Below are 14,688 nucleotides of genomic sequence, written 5' to 3'. Positions count from 1 at the left end.
CCCCCTCCCCCCGCGCTTTGAGCCAATCCAAAGTTTACTTTTTTGGGACTAATTTGTTGGCCAGGGGAGGGGGCCCACCTGGATCCGCCCCTTGTATACCAATCCCATACCTTACAGTGAACGTCAAGGGCGTAACCATTAGTAACATACGTCAAATTGTAGACCCTCTTATTAACCAAGAATGGAATAAGAATTACATTACACGATGCACCAGAGTAAATGCATGGATGGTGGCGTAGGCCATGGGGAGAAGATAGGAGTAAACGGATGTCATCATCATAGTAGCCTCGCATCATATTTCTCATATAATAGTTTTCATATCTGCCCTTAATATACTCTTTCTTCTATGCATTCATGGATCATGATACTGTAGGATTTAAAGTGTGTCTGTATTTTGTTTGAAATATTGATTTTACAGGGGAAAGGAATTGAATGGTAAAACTGTACATCTGCATTCTTTTGATTTACTTAATGAAATATTACTAATATATAATGGGTGTGTTCGATATAGGTGTGTGCGTGTTTGTGTGCGGATATATATTCATGTATTATCCCATTCTTAAGTTTAAAATTATTTGAATCAACGGTCCTCTATAACAATTTGCTCTTTGTGGAAAAGTGCACTTTTACTTTAGGGGATTACGTGAGATTCAAACCTACACGGCTTTCACAGCATGTGTACACGATAAAAAAACAAATAAAACACAATCGAAGCTACTCTCGAAAAATGAACCCAGGGAGTATTTTCTATATGACTGTCCCATCGACATCATGTTTGGATCATGTGATCCGTCAATGTTTCCTTCGCACATTTTAAAAGGTGATGGAAAATGCTATTAAAATGCTGTTGAAGTTGATTCTCCGGAGAAATGCTCCCCAGGGAGTGGAGATTGTGCACACAGTGTGTGTGGGCAAGCACTGAATCCAATGACCGGGGTAATAGTATATTTGTAAAGCGCTTAGAGACATTTGTATTAGGCGCTATATAAAAATTAAATATTATTATTATTATTATTATTCGCTATCGTTTTAGAAGATGTTTTTGAAACTCATACTCACCCTGACTTTGTCTCCAGCTCTGTTACCAGATAAATGTTTACGTTCTCCACAGCATCCGGGTCCATGTTAATCAATTCATACTGCGCAAAGTAACTATAAATATACAAATCAGAAATACAAAAGAGAAATAGTTTAATGTTAACAAGATAGAAATAAATAATCCTTTTTAGCTCGCATACAATATTTCTAATAATAATAATCAGTCAATGCATTCAGCATTATAGTTTGGATTAAACTGAATTTTCCCGTTTGTTATATTAAATTGAATTAAAGCTAGATCAGACATTTTTTTAAAAATCATTAGCAATATTTCTCAAACTAAGACAAAAACAACACATCAACAGCAACAACTATTTCGATCAATGACATTCAATAACATTTGGATTAAACTTTACGTAGATTTTTGCATTTTTTTATTTCCTTAAAAAAAAAAAAAAAAAAAAAAAAAAAAAAAAATATATATATATATATATATATATATATAATTGACACTGATGTATATTAATACAAATCCATAAATTGTAGATTCCAATTTAATTCAATCATATTGATTTGTAAAGCATATATTTAACTTAGAAAGGTTAGAGGTAAAGTAAAGTTTGCTGATAACCAAACTATATCATGATAATCTATTTAATAAAAACTGCCACCTGTTAAATACTCTAATTATCACTGCATAATTTATTACGTAATATTGTTTTAAAAAAATTCTTATTATCATACTAACTGTAGATAAATAAGTAATGGTTATGGTGGAAAGGGCACTACGTCCCGTGAATATCAATGAATGAATGTTAATCCTAAAGTCTCCAGAAGATTTATTTTTGTCAAGTTGTAAAGAAGATATTTGAAAACTGTTAGCCATAAAAATGAAAAAAAATTGAAAATGAATACATGTTATATACGGAACTCGTTCTGGTAAGAGTCAGATCATTGTTATTAAACATGTCAAATCGATCGATAGGAAAGAAACAAAAATCAATATTTGTGTAAAGGCTCAGTCTTTGAAGGGCACTGTGACGGGGAGGGGGGGGGGGGGGGGGGGGGGTTGGTGGGTTGGGATTCAAGTGGCAAGGTAATTAGTCTATGGTTTGGGTATTAATTTCTCCCATCGCCTTATTCCTCTTTTTTGGTTCTCTCCGCTTTATTTTTCAATCTTTTTTATCATAATTTTATTTCTCGATTTTTAAAAGTCTATTTTTTTCTGCTATTCAATCAGGGGCATGCGCCTCTAAATCTACGCCATCGGTGAGAGATAGAGGTATGCGTATCGTATTTACAGCGTTAAATTCTTTTGTGACAAGTCATAATAATACTATTTTGGTCTTATTTACACAGGTAAGCAACATCAGGGGGTGTTTCACAAAGCTTTTTTTCAATGACAAATGACAAAAATCAATGAGAAATCTGCTGATAACCAATCAGAAGCAAGGATTTCAGTAGCTTATAACAAAAAATGTCATTTGTCACTGATGACAAGTTTTGAGAAACGCCCCCCCCCCCCTGAATTAATACTGCTCTCCCCGAGGGCTCTGCAATTACATGTATTATTATTATCACAGCATTGCCAGGTACGCAATGATTATACCAAGGTCGATAGGGATGTAAGCACCAAGAAGTGATCGAACCTTGAACTTCTCATTTGAGAGTCAAGAGCCTTCATGAGTAAAGCACAGCGCCCCCGACTTTCAGGGAGGTTTACCTGTTATTATTGTGAAAGGCACCCCCTTCACGATTGCTGTCGAAGAAAACACGAACTTGTCCCTTTGCTTGCTTTGCAAACTAGATAATGATATAAATGGTAAATATGAAATAGTTAGGGAAAAGATGAAGATGCCAAACAATCGAGGCAATAAAGAGAACAGCGGTTTAATACAGAAATGGGATGTCTGGCCTGACCAGTATTACTTTGTCCCTTTACCCATCAGTCCACCACTCTCTCTTTACCCTTTCATCCCCTCCCTTCCACTTCATTTCCATTGTTTCACTATATGTATATGTAGGTATATGTGCGTATATATGGATATATATCTATAAAAGAAAAATTAAGCTCACTTCCTTATTTTGTATTCATTATGTATCATGACTATATTGTTTATCTTATGAATTGTTTTGTATATTATCTTTGTAAACACATTTTATATTATGTATTGTATTATTTTGAACGCAGAAATAAAAGCAAACAAACAAACAAACTATTTGAATTAATTGTTTAAAAGATTCTGACGGATCCATGGTAAGGATGAGGAGGAAGTAGAATATGAATAATAACAATAACATTAAAAAGAATAAGAAAAGAAGAAGGGGAAGAAAAAGAAAAAAGAAAAAGGAAGAAAAGGGAGAGGAAGAGGAGCAAACCAATTGACACTCACATTAATGGAGGCCTCTGCCCAGAACGCATCAGCGCACCCTTTAGCGAACCCACATTCATCAGGGCCGGGGCAAGAGTCGTATCTCAACCCTGGTTCCGCCTCCTGCCCACAGAACTTGAGATTGTTAATGAGGTAACCCATTAGAGTATACTCGAGCGACCACGAACGTCTGCCTTCTTTGGCATACGAGTGAACGGTGTCGTATATGGTCCAACCATCCCAAAAAGCCGACTGTAAAGAAATCATATCAGTAAGATACCATTATTTGAGAATTGTAAACTTATGCAGCAGTAGACATGATCGGAAAGGCTTCGACAACTCAACCTAAGACAGTTTCAGTATACATGTCCGAATAATATATACATTAAGGTATTATGTCATCTGAAAATGATTTCTTAGAAATATTCGATAGGGTATTTAGAATGTTCCTGAGTTGATTTCTAGAAAGTCTTTGTGATCGTCTCAAGCCCAGCTCACATTATACGATTAGTCTACGAACCGATTTTGAAATAATTGCAATTATATCATTTGATAGGAACATTAAAACATGTAAAATATTAATTACCGCTCGTCTAAATTGTCATTTGATTAAAAAAAATCTAAATTTCAGGAGATTTCATGCTTCCTTGAAAAGCTTGATCTGCTCAGATTCGAAGTAACGTCAGAGCAGTACTGTGATTGTCTACAACTTGAAGCCGATACGGCTTTTATTCTGAGTAGAAAAGTTTCAGACACTTTTACCTCTGACATTCTTACCTCTGACATTTTTACTTCTGACATTTTTACCTCTGACATTTTTACTTCTGAAATGTATACCTCTGAAATGTATACCTCTGACATTTTTAGCTAGCACCCTTATCCTTATCTAGAAGCTAAACCAGGAATATGATGCAAGTTTGGATATCATAGCTCATGCAATTGTTATATCATGACGCCAGATCGCAGGACGATCGAGTAGTGTGCAAAGCGCTTTAGTATGAAAATAAACAAAATGTTAAATGAAAATAGAGCCAACTGTTAACGCATTGCCAATTTGAAAGAAGAAACAAAGCTTAGCGATTGAGCTATTTGTTAAAAATCTAGTTCTACATGAAATTAATGAGCCCGACATAATGTCTTTGCATCCTAAACCTAAATTAGCAATCAAATAATCATGTTATAATGGGTGCAATTAGTGACGCTTCGCACTATGTTGTAGCAAATGTAAATACACATTTCATCATTAGTGAAATTAGTAAAATGACAATGCATATTAACACTTTTCATTCATTAGTTTAAGTAGCAAAACCAAATACCTTATGCGAAATGTTGCCTCAAAAGACATTAGAGATAAGGATGAAGTCAAAGCAATGTTATAACAGACTTGTTGGTTTGAATCAACACGTTCTAAACATTCTTACTGGTGGTATTAATATCATTATTACTTAGTACAAAAATGATGCTTTATTTGTCTTATTTCTAAAGTCCGAAAACAGACTTTAAATCGTTCAATCCCCTGCCTAACGCCTATGGATTAAACTCTTTGCATCTTTCAGAAATAGTACTTCAATTGACTTCTTCAATTGACTTCAATTGAGTTTCTGCTGAAAATATACCTCCAATTCATTCATAGACTAATGGACGACGCCTTGTATCCTTGTATACTATAACGATAATATGAATGATGATGATGATGATAATGAAGATGATGATGATGAGGAGGAGGAGGAGGAGGATAATGATAATAATAATAATAATAATAATAATAATAATAATATAGGACTACTACTACTACTAATATTTTTTTTTAAAGAGAATTACATTTTCATTACCCTAATCTTGGATTGAGTCAAGTGAATGAACCACTGTATCACAACACATTCACGTGTATTAAAGGGTTTGTGTGGTATTCTCATAAGTTAAGCCAGGACTAAGTCCAGACTAAACAAGAATTTTAGTTCACACTTCTATGGAATGCTAGGTTTCATCTTCCTCCTTCAATATTCATGACAAAGAAAATATACCAAAGACTTTGTTAAAAATTTAGTTCATACTCATATTATCTTTTTCTTCCCATTACATTGCAAAATTAATTTTTTTGGACACTTTTCATTGAAGGATTAAAATGATCTGTACAGTGTAAATTAGTTTGCAACAGGCACTCCATAAAAGTGTGAACTAAGTACGCGCTAACTTAGTACGCGCTATCAGAATACCACCCTATGAGTTTAGATGGGCCTACGGCGTAGATGTGTCATTATATAGGGACTTTTAGATTTGCACGTCGACATAGTGGATTGCTACGTGTGACGTCCTTTACGTAGCAGTCCACTATGTCGACGTGCAAATCTAAAAGTCCCCAATGTCGAGTGGCTGAACACCTGAATGGAGATTCAAAGGTTTATTGGTTCGATCACCGCCAGGACCAATGTCCTTAAGCGTATTTGTATGTCCATTGCTTTTCTCTACCCATATGTTAAATGGGTAAACGGTAAGGTCAGGATGTTAAGGAGGCTGGATTGGAACGTGTGCGCTTGTAAAACAGCGCCTGGTGGGAATACTCCACAGGGAGTGGAGGGTGTGAAATATCTGAAATGTCTGAAATATTTAGCAACTGAATCCAACGACCGTGGTGATTTTTTATTACCATATGTAAAGCGCTTAGCTACGTAGTATTGAGCGCTATATACAAATGTGAATATCATCATCATCATCATTATTATGACGTCACAAACCTTATTGGAGGGTATTGTGATGGTGGCCTCAGCTACGAACTCCTTATACATAGGTCGAGTCACATTGCATGCTTCACGGTACTTGAATGTAGAATGAAACAGATTCCATAGGTGTGTACAATTCTTCATTCTGTAGTTGAAAGCAAAAATCAAGTTATTATTTTTTCTCAATGTATCTGCAATTTCCATATATGTAGGTATTTCGATTATATTCAATCCGATTTTGTTTTTTTCATATAAGTACATGGGTGAACACATAATCATAGAAATACATCGTCATCATACATAAATCACATTGTATACTTTATAATTGAATTAAATTCTTGACATAAATTTATCGTCGTAAGCTTTATCAAAATGTTTATACAGACGTCCAACAACAGTGACAAAGTTATTCATATACATCTTCGTCATCTAATTTGAGATCATACTGCACTATTCGTATAAGAGTAGGAGGAAACCCCGGTGTAGTGGTCTACACAACCCCAATCAGTTATACGGGGAGGGGATACCCGAGGGTCACAGCGATTCATTTAGTTCCCTTTCCCCCTCCCAAGCACAGGTGACGCTAACTGTTAAATAACTATTACAATGTACTCTATTGACGATAAGCTGTAAGCAATTTATAATGGATAAAAACTGCCCATCGTGAGGGTGAGTCTATGTCGGGGAAACCTCATGCCAGATTTTGATACATATTTTTGCCCAGTTACAATCATCCTTTATCATATTTATTGTGAGTTGAGCAGAATCTCCTAAACTGGGCTGTAACTGACAGCAATTGGCGGCACACATAGCTACATTCATTCCTTAACACTATATAAACATATCTAACTAAAGAACAATACAAAAATGTTTGTGAGTGAGGTGAATCGCAAAGGAAGATATCAAAGGATAAAAAGAAAGGCAAAGATAAGTAATCTTTCAGTGATGTTTCTTTATTCATCTTTCAACATATATATATATGCAACCTTAGATGAAATATAAGTCGATCCCTTACAAAAAAAATTGAAGGGTAATCTGAATGGTGAATGGTAATTGAAGGGTATTTCAGTGGTAGAGTTTAATACAAAGGGTATCTTATGGTATTTGAATGATACCATTTGTGGTAAAGGGTAAAAATATGAAGGGTAAATTGAAGGGTATTTCAGTGATAGAGTATAATTCAAAGGGTATCTTAATTGTATTTGAATGATACCATTTGAGTGGTGAAGGGTAAACAGAAGATGAAGGGTAAATGAAAGGTAATCTGAATGGTGAATGGTATTTGATGTGTATTTCAGTGCTAGATTATATTACTCAAAGGGTATCTGGATGGTATTTCAATTATACCATTTGAGTGTTGAACGGTACCAAAAAATGAAGGGTAAACGAAGGGTAGTCTGAATGGTGAATGGTATATGAATTATACCATTTGAGTGGTGAAGGGTACAACAATATGCAAATTAAATGTCCCAATTATTTAAATTAGTATTCAAGGGTAAATGAAGAGTAATTCTAAATGATATATTCCAACACTGAGTGGTAAATTATGAAGGGTAATTGAATGGTGTTCTAATGCACCGAGTGGTAAATTTTGAAGGGTAAAATCAACGGTATACCATTCAATTTACCCTTCGGTTTTTTTCTGTAAGAGTTATAACTAGCCGCATTTGACAATACAATGGGATTCAAAGACAAAAAGGAAATGAAAGTTTAATGATGTTCAAGGAATGACCATTCATTGTGATTATTAATAGATCCCACTTTCCAATTTTTCATTACTTGATGATTTGTTTATGAATTCGATGATCTAAAGCTCTATCACCCAAAACTGTGATGTCATATAAAAGGGGATAAAAGTCACATTCTTATGACGTATCGCAATAGAATTAGTAAGGCTTTCTATTTTTGTTGGCGAGATGCTGCTGGAGAGAGTTGGATTTCATTTTCCAAGAAAGGACACTGATCATTTCGTGAATTCTTACCTCCCTCACGCCAGCGTATCAGTTAATACAGGATGGTTCTCGTCTTATTATATAATGTAAGGCATTATAATACACCCCATTAAACTGTTTTTGTCCGATCCGATGTTATTCTCAATTAAATATAATTGTTTTATTTTTATACGTGTACATGCTTTCATAAAAACAAGTCTAATCATATATGACAAATAATTTTACGAGAAGAAAGACCGATTTAAATTTCGAAGAAATTGTTTGTGGCGTAATATTTTTCAAACTGAAATGTCATACACTGAACAGGGTGTTAAGAAGTTTACTGGTATTAATTGTGGATACTGTGTCAAGAAAAAAACGAGTTCTGAGAAAGGTGAACAATAATTTGTGAGCTTTTTTCATCGTTTCTATATTAGTGAGGAAGAGTATCGTAGAAAAATCGTCTCCTGAAACATATGAAAAGGATGGCTCTTCAAATGCCCTCATATCCGTAATACGACAAGTAGCAATAAAAGGTTGTGGACAACAACTTTCATGGCACGTGTTTGTGTTGTCTCTTATGCGCATTTGCGTGTACAATGCATGTGACTCTTATACTGAGCCAATTTCTTATCAAATTGATTATTTAAAAATGTCACAGTATTATACAGATATTGACTGGTACTAGGGTGTTGACCGAGGAAGGAGATCATAATTTTTCACGATGCGCGCAGCGCTGAGGGAAAATCTGATCACGAGAGAAAATATTACTCCCTTGCGGTCTAAATTATGTTTTATAGAGCTCTCTTTAGAAATCTAGCAATCTGATTGGTCGAAATTGGAATCGTAATTTTAACCATTCCCTTAGCGAAACAAACAATGCCAGTAACGGTGAATAGTTCATGAGTGACATTCACGAAAGATCATGCCGGTAGCTGGAAAATAGTAAAATTTTGATGAGATCCCCATTGGTTTTACGTGTTAAACTTACTTTGTGCGAGCGCGGTTACCAGTGCTTTTTGTCTGCGATTCCCTAATGATTTCCAATATTCAGTCATCTTTCCAGCGAAGGTTTACAGACAGTGTCTCGGATTTTATGTCACATTTTAACCAATCTTTACTCAAGAAAAGGATAAGGTAAGAATTCTTGGCAAATTTTTGTGTCAATTCGGTATATAAAAGATATAAAGACTGCTTTAACATTCGAGGCATATTTGTTTTATAAGCTCTCGGGGACGTTACATCCTGCCATCACCCATTGACACGCCTCGAGGTGATAACAGTATGTAACGTCCCCTTGAGCCTATAAGAATTTTTTATGAAATGACGTCTATTTTCAGGGTCGATCCAAAAGCTTGCCTAATATCCCTAGCCTTTTGACAAGGCCTCGTGATTCTGGCTATTTTCTACCCCAATCAGCGGCTGAGATGAGTCTAGAGATCCGGGGTGAACGCGCGATCGAGTGGAGTTAGCCGCAAGGCCTTTAGGATTCTGGCTTTTACTGCTCTGCATGAATTATTCATGAATTATTCATGACTTTGGATCAATCAGAATGGCCATTTCCCAGTTAATTTCGTTCGTGATTCGTTCATCAAAACATGAAAAGGTAAAAGACGTAAACTAGTTTTGCTTATAAGATGAACAAATAAATGATTAATACAAAATAGCACATCCAAATCTATTTTTCATGCAAGATTACTATAAAATAGGAAGCATTTGATGATTTGAACTCACAATTGTAAGTGAGATAATTGGACTTTCCCTGTATAAAAAATGAACCAGTCCAACTCGTTTCGTTCGATGTTCGCACTACGTAGAGTTTACTGTGAACGAGATGGATAATATATGCCGACGTCACGCGATAATACGTTCGCTGATCGGACGCTACCGTTTCGGTAGGGAACTCCAGTCGGAAACAAGGGTTGACATAAGAAATCCAAACCAGAATACTAAAGGCCTCTTGGCTGAAGCCCCTCGCTCTTGCGTTCACTCGGGTTTTCACTATTAGTCTCTTTTTAGTCGCATGAGGCCTTGTCTAAAGGCTAGACTAGACCCAGATGATATGCCATGGGACGAATAGGGTACAGTAGTTCTCCTGTCATATCATCGGCCTTGAACAGAGTGTCATGTCAGTATACAATAACTTGTAAAGATCTAATCTAGATCTTACTCTAACTTACAGTTGGACCAAAAGATTCAGTCTCCGATATCGACGGTTGTTCAAACACTTCAGGCTCTACTGTCTGACCGAGGTTGACAAATTTCAGATTTAAAGATGAAGTTGAGTTCTGGTCATGAGCTTGCATTGTGAAACGGGGTGAAATCGATCAGAAAAAATGATCATGTAGCATATAAGTTTTGATGTGTACTGCAAGATTATCGAATCATCAACATGATAAGAAGTTTTGTCCAGTCCTGCTAAAAAAAAATTAAAAATACTGTACACAGAAATATGTATATACTACACAGACATGTGGCATGAAAATGAGCCCCTCATATTTAGGCTCGGTTACATGTCATATTTAAAATATGAAGGCGTTTGAAGATCTATACTTTTCAGGGAACATTTTTACTCTGCGGATGTTCTTTCACACTTGCATAATAACAATGAAAACGTTCACAAAATATTTGTTACCTCTACCGAAAAACTCAACCATCTCTTTTATAGAATATTTTCCAATAATATATAAATGGCTTGAAACTCAATCCCTTCGCAGTTTTCGACCCGACCTCGATTCTTATAAAATGTTCAATTAAATCCAATGCTACTACCTCAATAAATTGATATGAATGGGTTCAATTGTTGTCATCAAACACCGCAAAAGACCTTCACCTTCTCAAAATGGAGAAAACTAATCCTTATTTTAGAGTCCTGATTTATTGCGAAAACACTTGGTTTAAGTTGCATCAAACAGTTTTTATGATTGCAAAACTGAAATGAAATTATAGAGAAATGAGCCATTTTTTATGGACAATAAATCAATTCAATTCAATACAATAAATGACATTGCCCTTGCCCACGAGGACAGGCTACACACTTTTTCCTTCATTGTAGTTTTAACGCGTACGTGAAATAAATCCTTGCTTCTGGAAACAATTATAGGAGGGGCGGATAAAGACTGTTCATATATAGGGGAGGGGGGGGCGGGCGATCTGGTGAGTATAACTTCTAAAGCATTTCAAAAGGTGACATTTTCCTCAATCTTTCTTCGGGTATTGTATTGTATTGTATTATTTATTTGGCACTTTCAAGAAATATAACAATAAAACAATATAGTCATGGTAAATACAAAATTAGAATGTTCCCTTTTAGCGCAGAACTAAGAATCCGTTCATGAATTTGCGTATGGCCATCTTTGTTGATACCAGGTTCAAAATCAAAACAATAGCAAATAATAATGAATGGATAAATGAATATTGTAACAATGAAATGATGAAATAAATGAATTAATTAATGAAAATATTATTAAGTCGGTGCCCCCCCCCCCCCCCCCCCCCCCCCAAAAAAAAAGAAGAAAGGAAGCGTATTAACATATATCGCGGTTTGGGCTTATTTCATTTTTTAATGCTTTTTAGTGTGTTTTAGCAAAACTGGAAAATATATTAGCATAAAATTAAACCTCATTCCAGGTCATTTCAGACTAAGCAATTATAGCTAAACTGCGTTCGTTTTGTATGTTACGGGATATACATTGCAGCAATGCTGTATTGTTACCAATGCACCAATGAATATTCTTACCCTGAAATTGTACTTAGTACACTAACAAAATCTCCATTGTAAACAGTAACCCTAATCCGATTGTGTTGGAAAAGTTGCTACCATTTTGGACACTATTGGATTTCCAAGTTTCTGATTGCCATAACACATTTAAAACAGTCTGAATTGATTTTCGACCTAAACCCAGAAACGGTGTTATGCTGCTACTACAAGAAACAAAATGATTACGAAGGACCAGCAGCCTTTTCACACACAGCTAAAATTCTAGAAAAAAAAATAGTATAAATGTGTTTGAAACGTGTTTAAACTAATCACGAGCCTTTCACACACAGAAATTTCGTTGCGATCGTTAATAGTTTCGTGATTAACTACTGCTCGTAAAATGCGCATTAGTGCCATTGCGCATTGAAGGTCATGTCATATCAATCAAAGCGCACGCTCCATCCAGTTTAAACACGTTTAAACACGAATTTCCTTTCTTATCGGTTAAGAGAAGAAAAAAGAGACGATTTCCAGGAGCATGCATCGCTAGAATAATGGTTTCGTGCGTGTGTGTGTGTGTGTGTGGATGGGGGAGGGGGGGGGGGGGGTGACACCCAAATTTGAGACAGAAACGTTGCACCCTAATCTACGTCCCAACATCCCTCGACGGTCATGACCACGTCTCAGTATTCGAATTGTACCTTGATCCCTGCACCCATAATGTTTCGACTAAAATCCGACCTTGGTAGATATTGTAATAAGTATAAGATACGATCATACTATTATGAATAGTAAATTTGAAATGTTCATGTTGTCTGTAAGTAGGGGACTAGTACGAGGAAAGTACAATTTGTTATTATTTTTTTTAATTCTCACGACGGCCTCGCGGTAACTTTACATTATGTTTCTTATATTGCGAGGGCGTGAAACCGAGCTAAACAGAATATAATGTGGTGGTTTGGAGCGGTGCGTTTTTAATATCATTCTTTTAGATCTCAGTGCGTCCCCGACAAAGCGAAACAGAGAATTATTGATATTTTATCATAACTTCATCACTAATATAATTAATAAATGACATATCAGCCATGCATGAAGTCTTTCGTCTATGGCTGATCTTCAACGAAGCGGAGTTAAGTCTTTTGTCAATTCTGTATGTTGCTACGGCAGGCAGCCTGTGAAAATGAATTCGTTTCATCAAATTATGGAAATGAAAGCATTACTTTAAACAAACAGAACTTTGTTATTCCTAGTTCATTTTTCTTATTGAGGTGTCATATGAAAGGGCAGAAAATGAAGTTTCTAGAAATGTGATTTTCTCTTTGAAATTCAGATACCGTCCGCCAAATGACTTTTTGGTACCCTTTCTTCAAACTGATTTCAATCACTCATGCGTGAAATATGCATCATATGAGTTGCATCAAATAAAGGAAGAGTATCTAAGCTTTACAAATATGTGTCATTTATTAATTATAATCGTGATTAAGTTATGATAAAACATCGATAATTCCTCGGTTTCGTTTTTTCTGGGACGCACTGTATATCCCTTTTCTCTCCTATATGAAGAGGCCTCTTGCCTTGATTTACCGATCCCCGAGTTTCGTAGTAAAGACCCTCTTATTTCCCCCTAATTATGTCTCTATTCACAGTCTAATCGAAGTGTAGCGATCTTTGAAGAGTTAGGGCCCCGCAGAGCCGAAATATTTAGTCACTGTCAATTCGATGGTTATTTTACCTGACTGCTAAGAAAGCATAAATAAATGCTTGTAAGTAAGTAACCAGACGACCGACGGCCTTAGGTCCTCTCCGAGGGACCTGGTAATGAGGATTAATGCCTTACCAAAGGGCACTAGCGCATTGCCTTGGTTTCGAACCCGGGTCACCGGATTACGAGACCACTGCTCTACTGACTGAGCTATCGCGCCCCCTAGTCGGTTGTCTATTGGTGAAAAAAAAAAAAGTTTTTAAAACATACATTCTTGGAAAACAATGCATTAACTAAGACTTTGAATGTTGTGTCAAAAGTTTTAAGAGGTCTTAAGTTCATTCTCAGGTTTTTGGAAAAATAGCGAGTTGGTCCTTTTTATGGTTTTGGAATAACTAAATAGGATGAACTGCACAAGGGATAGGTGTTTTAGAACCTTGTATAGGAACGATATTAGAGATGAGTTTGATGAACAAATCGTCGCTGTTTTCACGAAGTGACGGTAGTGAACAAAAATTGCATTCACTTTGCGTTACGATTTTCCTCACTACCGTCAATTCGTGAAAACAAGGTCGAAATAATGCAGAAAACCAAAATAATACATGACTATTACGAACACTAGTGAAACTCGTACAAAGAATCAATTTATAGCGACAGGGGCGTACAGCCTATGAAGTGTACATTCAGAATCACTTCAATGATAGCGCAATGGCGAGTTAGGGCTATCAAATCTAAACATGAGGCCAAAATTCGACCTACCCCCCCCCCCCCCCCCCCCCCTCCCCCTCTCGCATAGCAACCTGGTATCCATGATTATAACAGCATCTCAATATAGACGTTACCATTCGTAAACGTCGAATTACGTGATTTAATTGATGACGAAAGAAATATTCCCCTAGTGCTAAAACAATGTCGATAAGGAACGTGACCCTTCGGACGTAATTTTTTTGAGGTACATGTGTATCAAGTAAAGTGCTGAGTAATAGCTTAGGTGTACACCCCCTCGTTGGAATTTGGTAACATTGTTCAGATGAGAGAAAGTGGTGCTAAGGTAGTGACTTCAATGCTAGATGTACAATTAAAGATCTGAAAGTTTGAGTGAAAACGGACCATTATTAATGATATAAATTGGGAAAAGCTGATCTGATCGATTCCTTAATCCTCCCAGCTATATTATTACACTTTAATTACATTTTAGGTGAATGTACATCGTCACAAAGCAATG

At 36.0% G+C, this 14,688-nt stretch overlaps 1 protein-coding gene across 2 annotated transcripts in view; it reads right to left on the bottom strand.

Moving 5' to 3' along the window:
- The window catches only part of arc3 (ADP-ribosyl cyclase), a 30,822-nt gene that overhangs the window by 6,671 nt on the left and 9,463 nt on the right, over positions 1-14,688 (bottom strand). For both annotated transcript variants that reach the window (XM_011683957.2, NM_001110248.1), the window contains 4 exon segments: positions 6,146-6,275; positions 3,432-3,662; positions 2,762-2,841; positions 1,060-1,152 (listed from right to left, as the gene is read on the bottom strand). In XM_011683957.2, coding sequence (XP_011682259.2) covers positions 1,060-1,152; positions 2,762-2,841; positions 3,432-3,662; positions 6,146-6,275 — 534 coding nt within the window.

Source organism: Strongylocentrotus purpuratus, unplaced genomic scaffold, assembly GCF_000002235.5.
Source record: "Strongylocentrotus purpuratus isolate Spur 01 unplaced genomic scaffold, Spur_5.0 spur5_scaffold_12, whole genome shotgun sequence".
In the NCBI taxonomy this organism is placed as follows: Eukaryota; Metazoa; Echinodermata; class Echinoidea; order Camarodonta; family Strongylocentrotidae; genus Strongylocentrotus; species Strongylocentrotus purpuratus.
The sequence above is the reverse complement of the archived record's forward strand: the minus strand, read 5'-3'. Positions and strand labels throughout refer to the sequence as shown.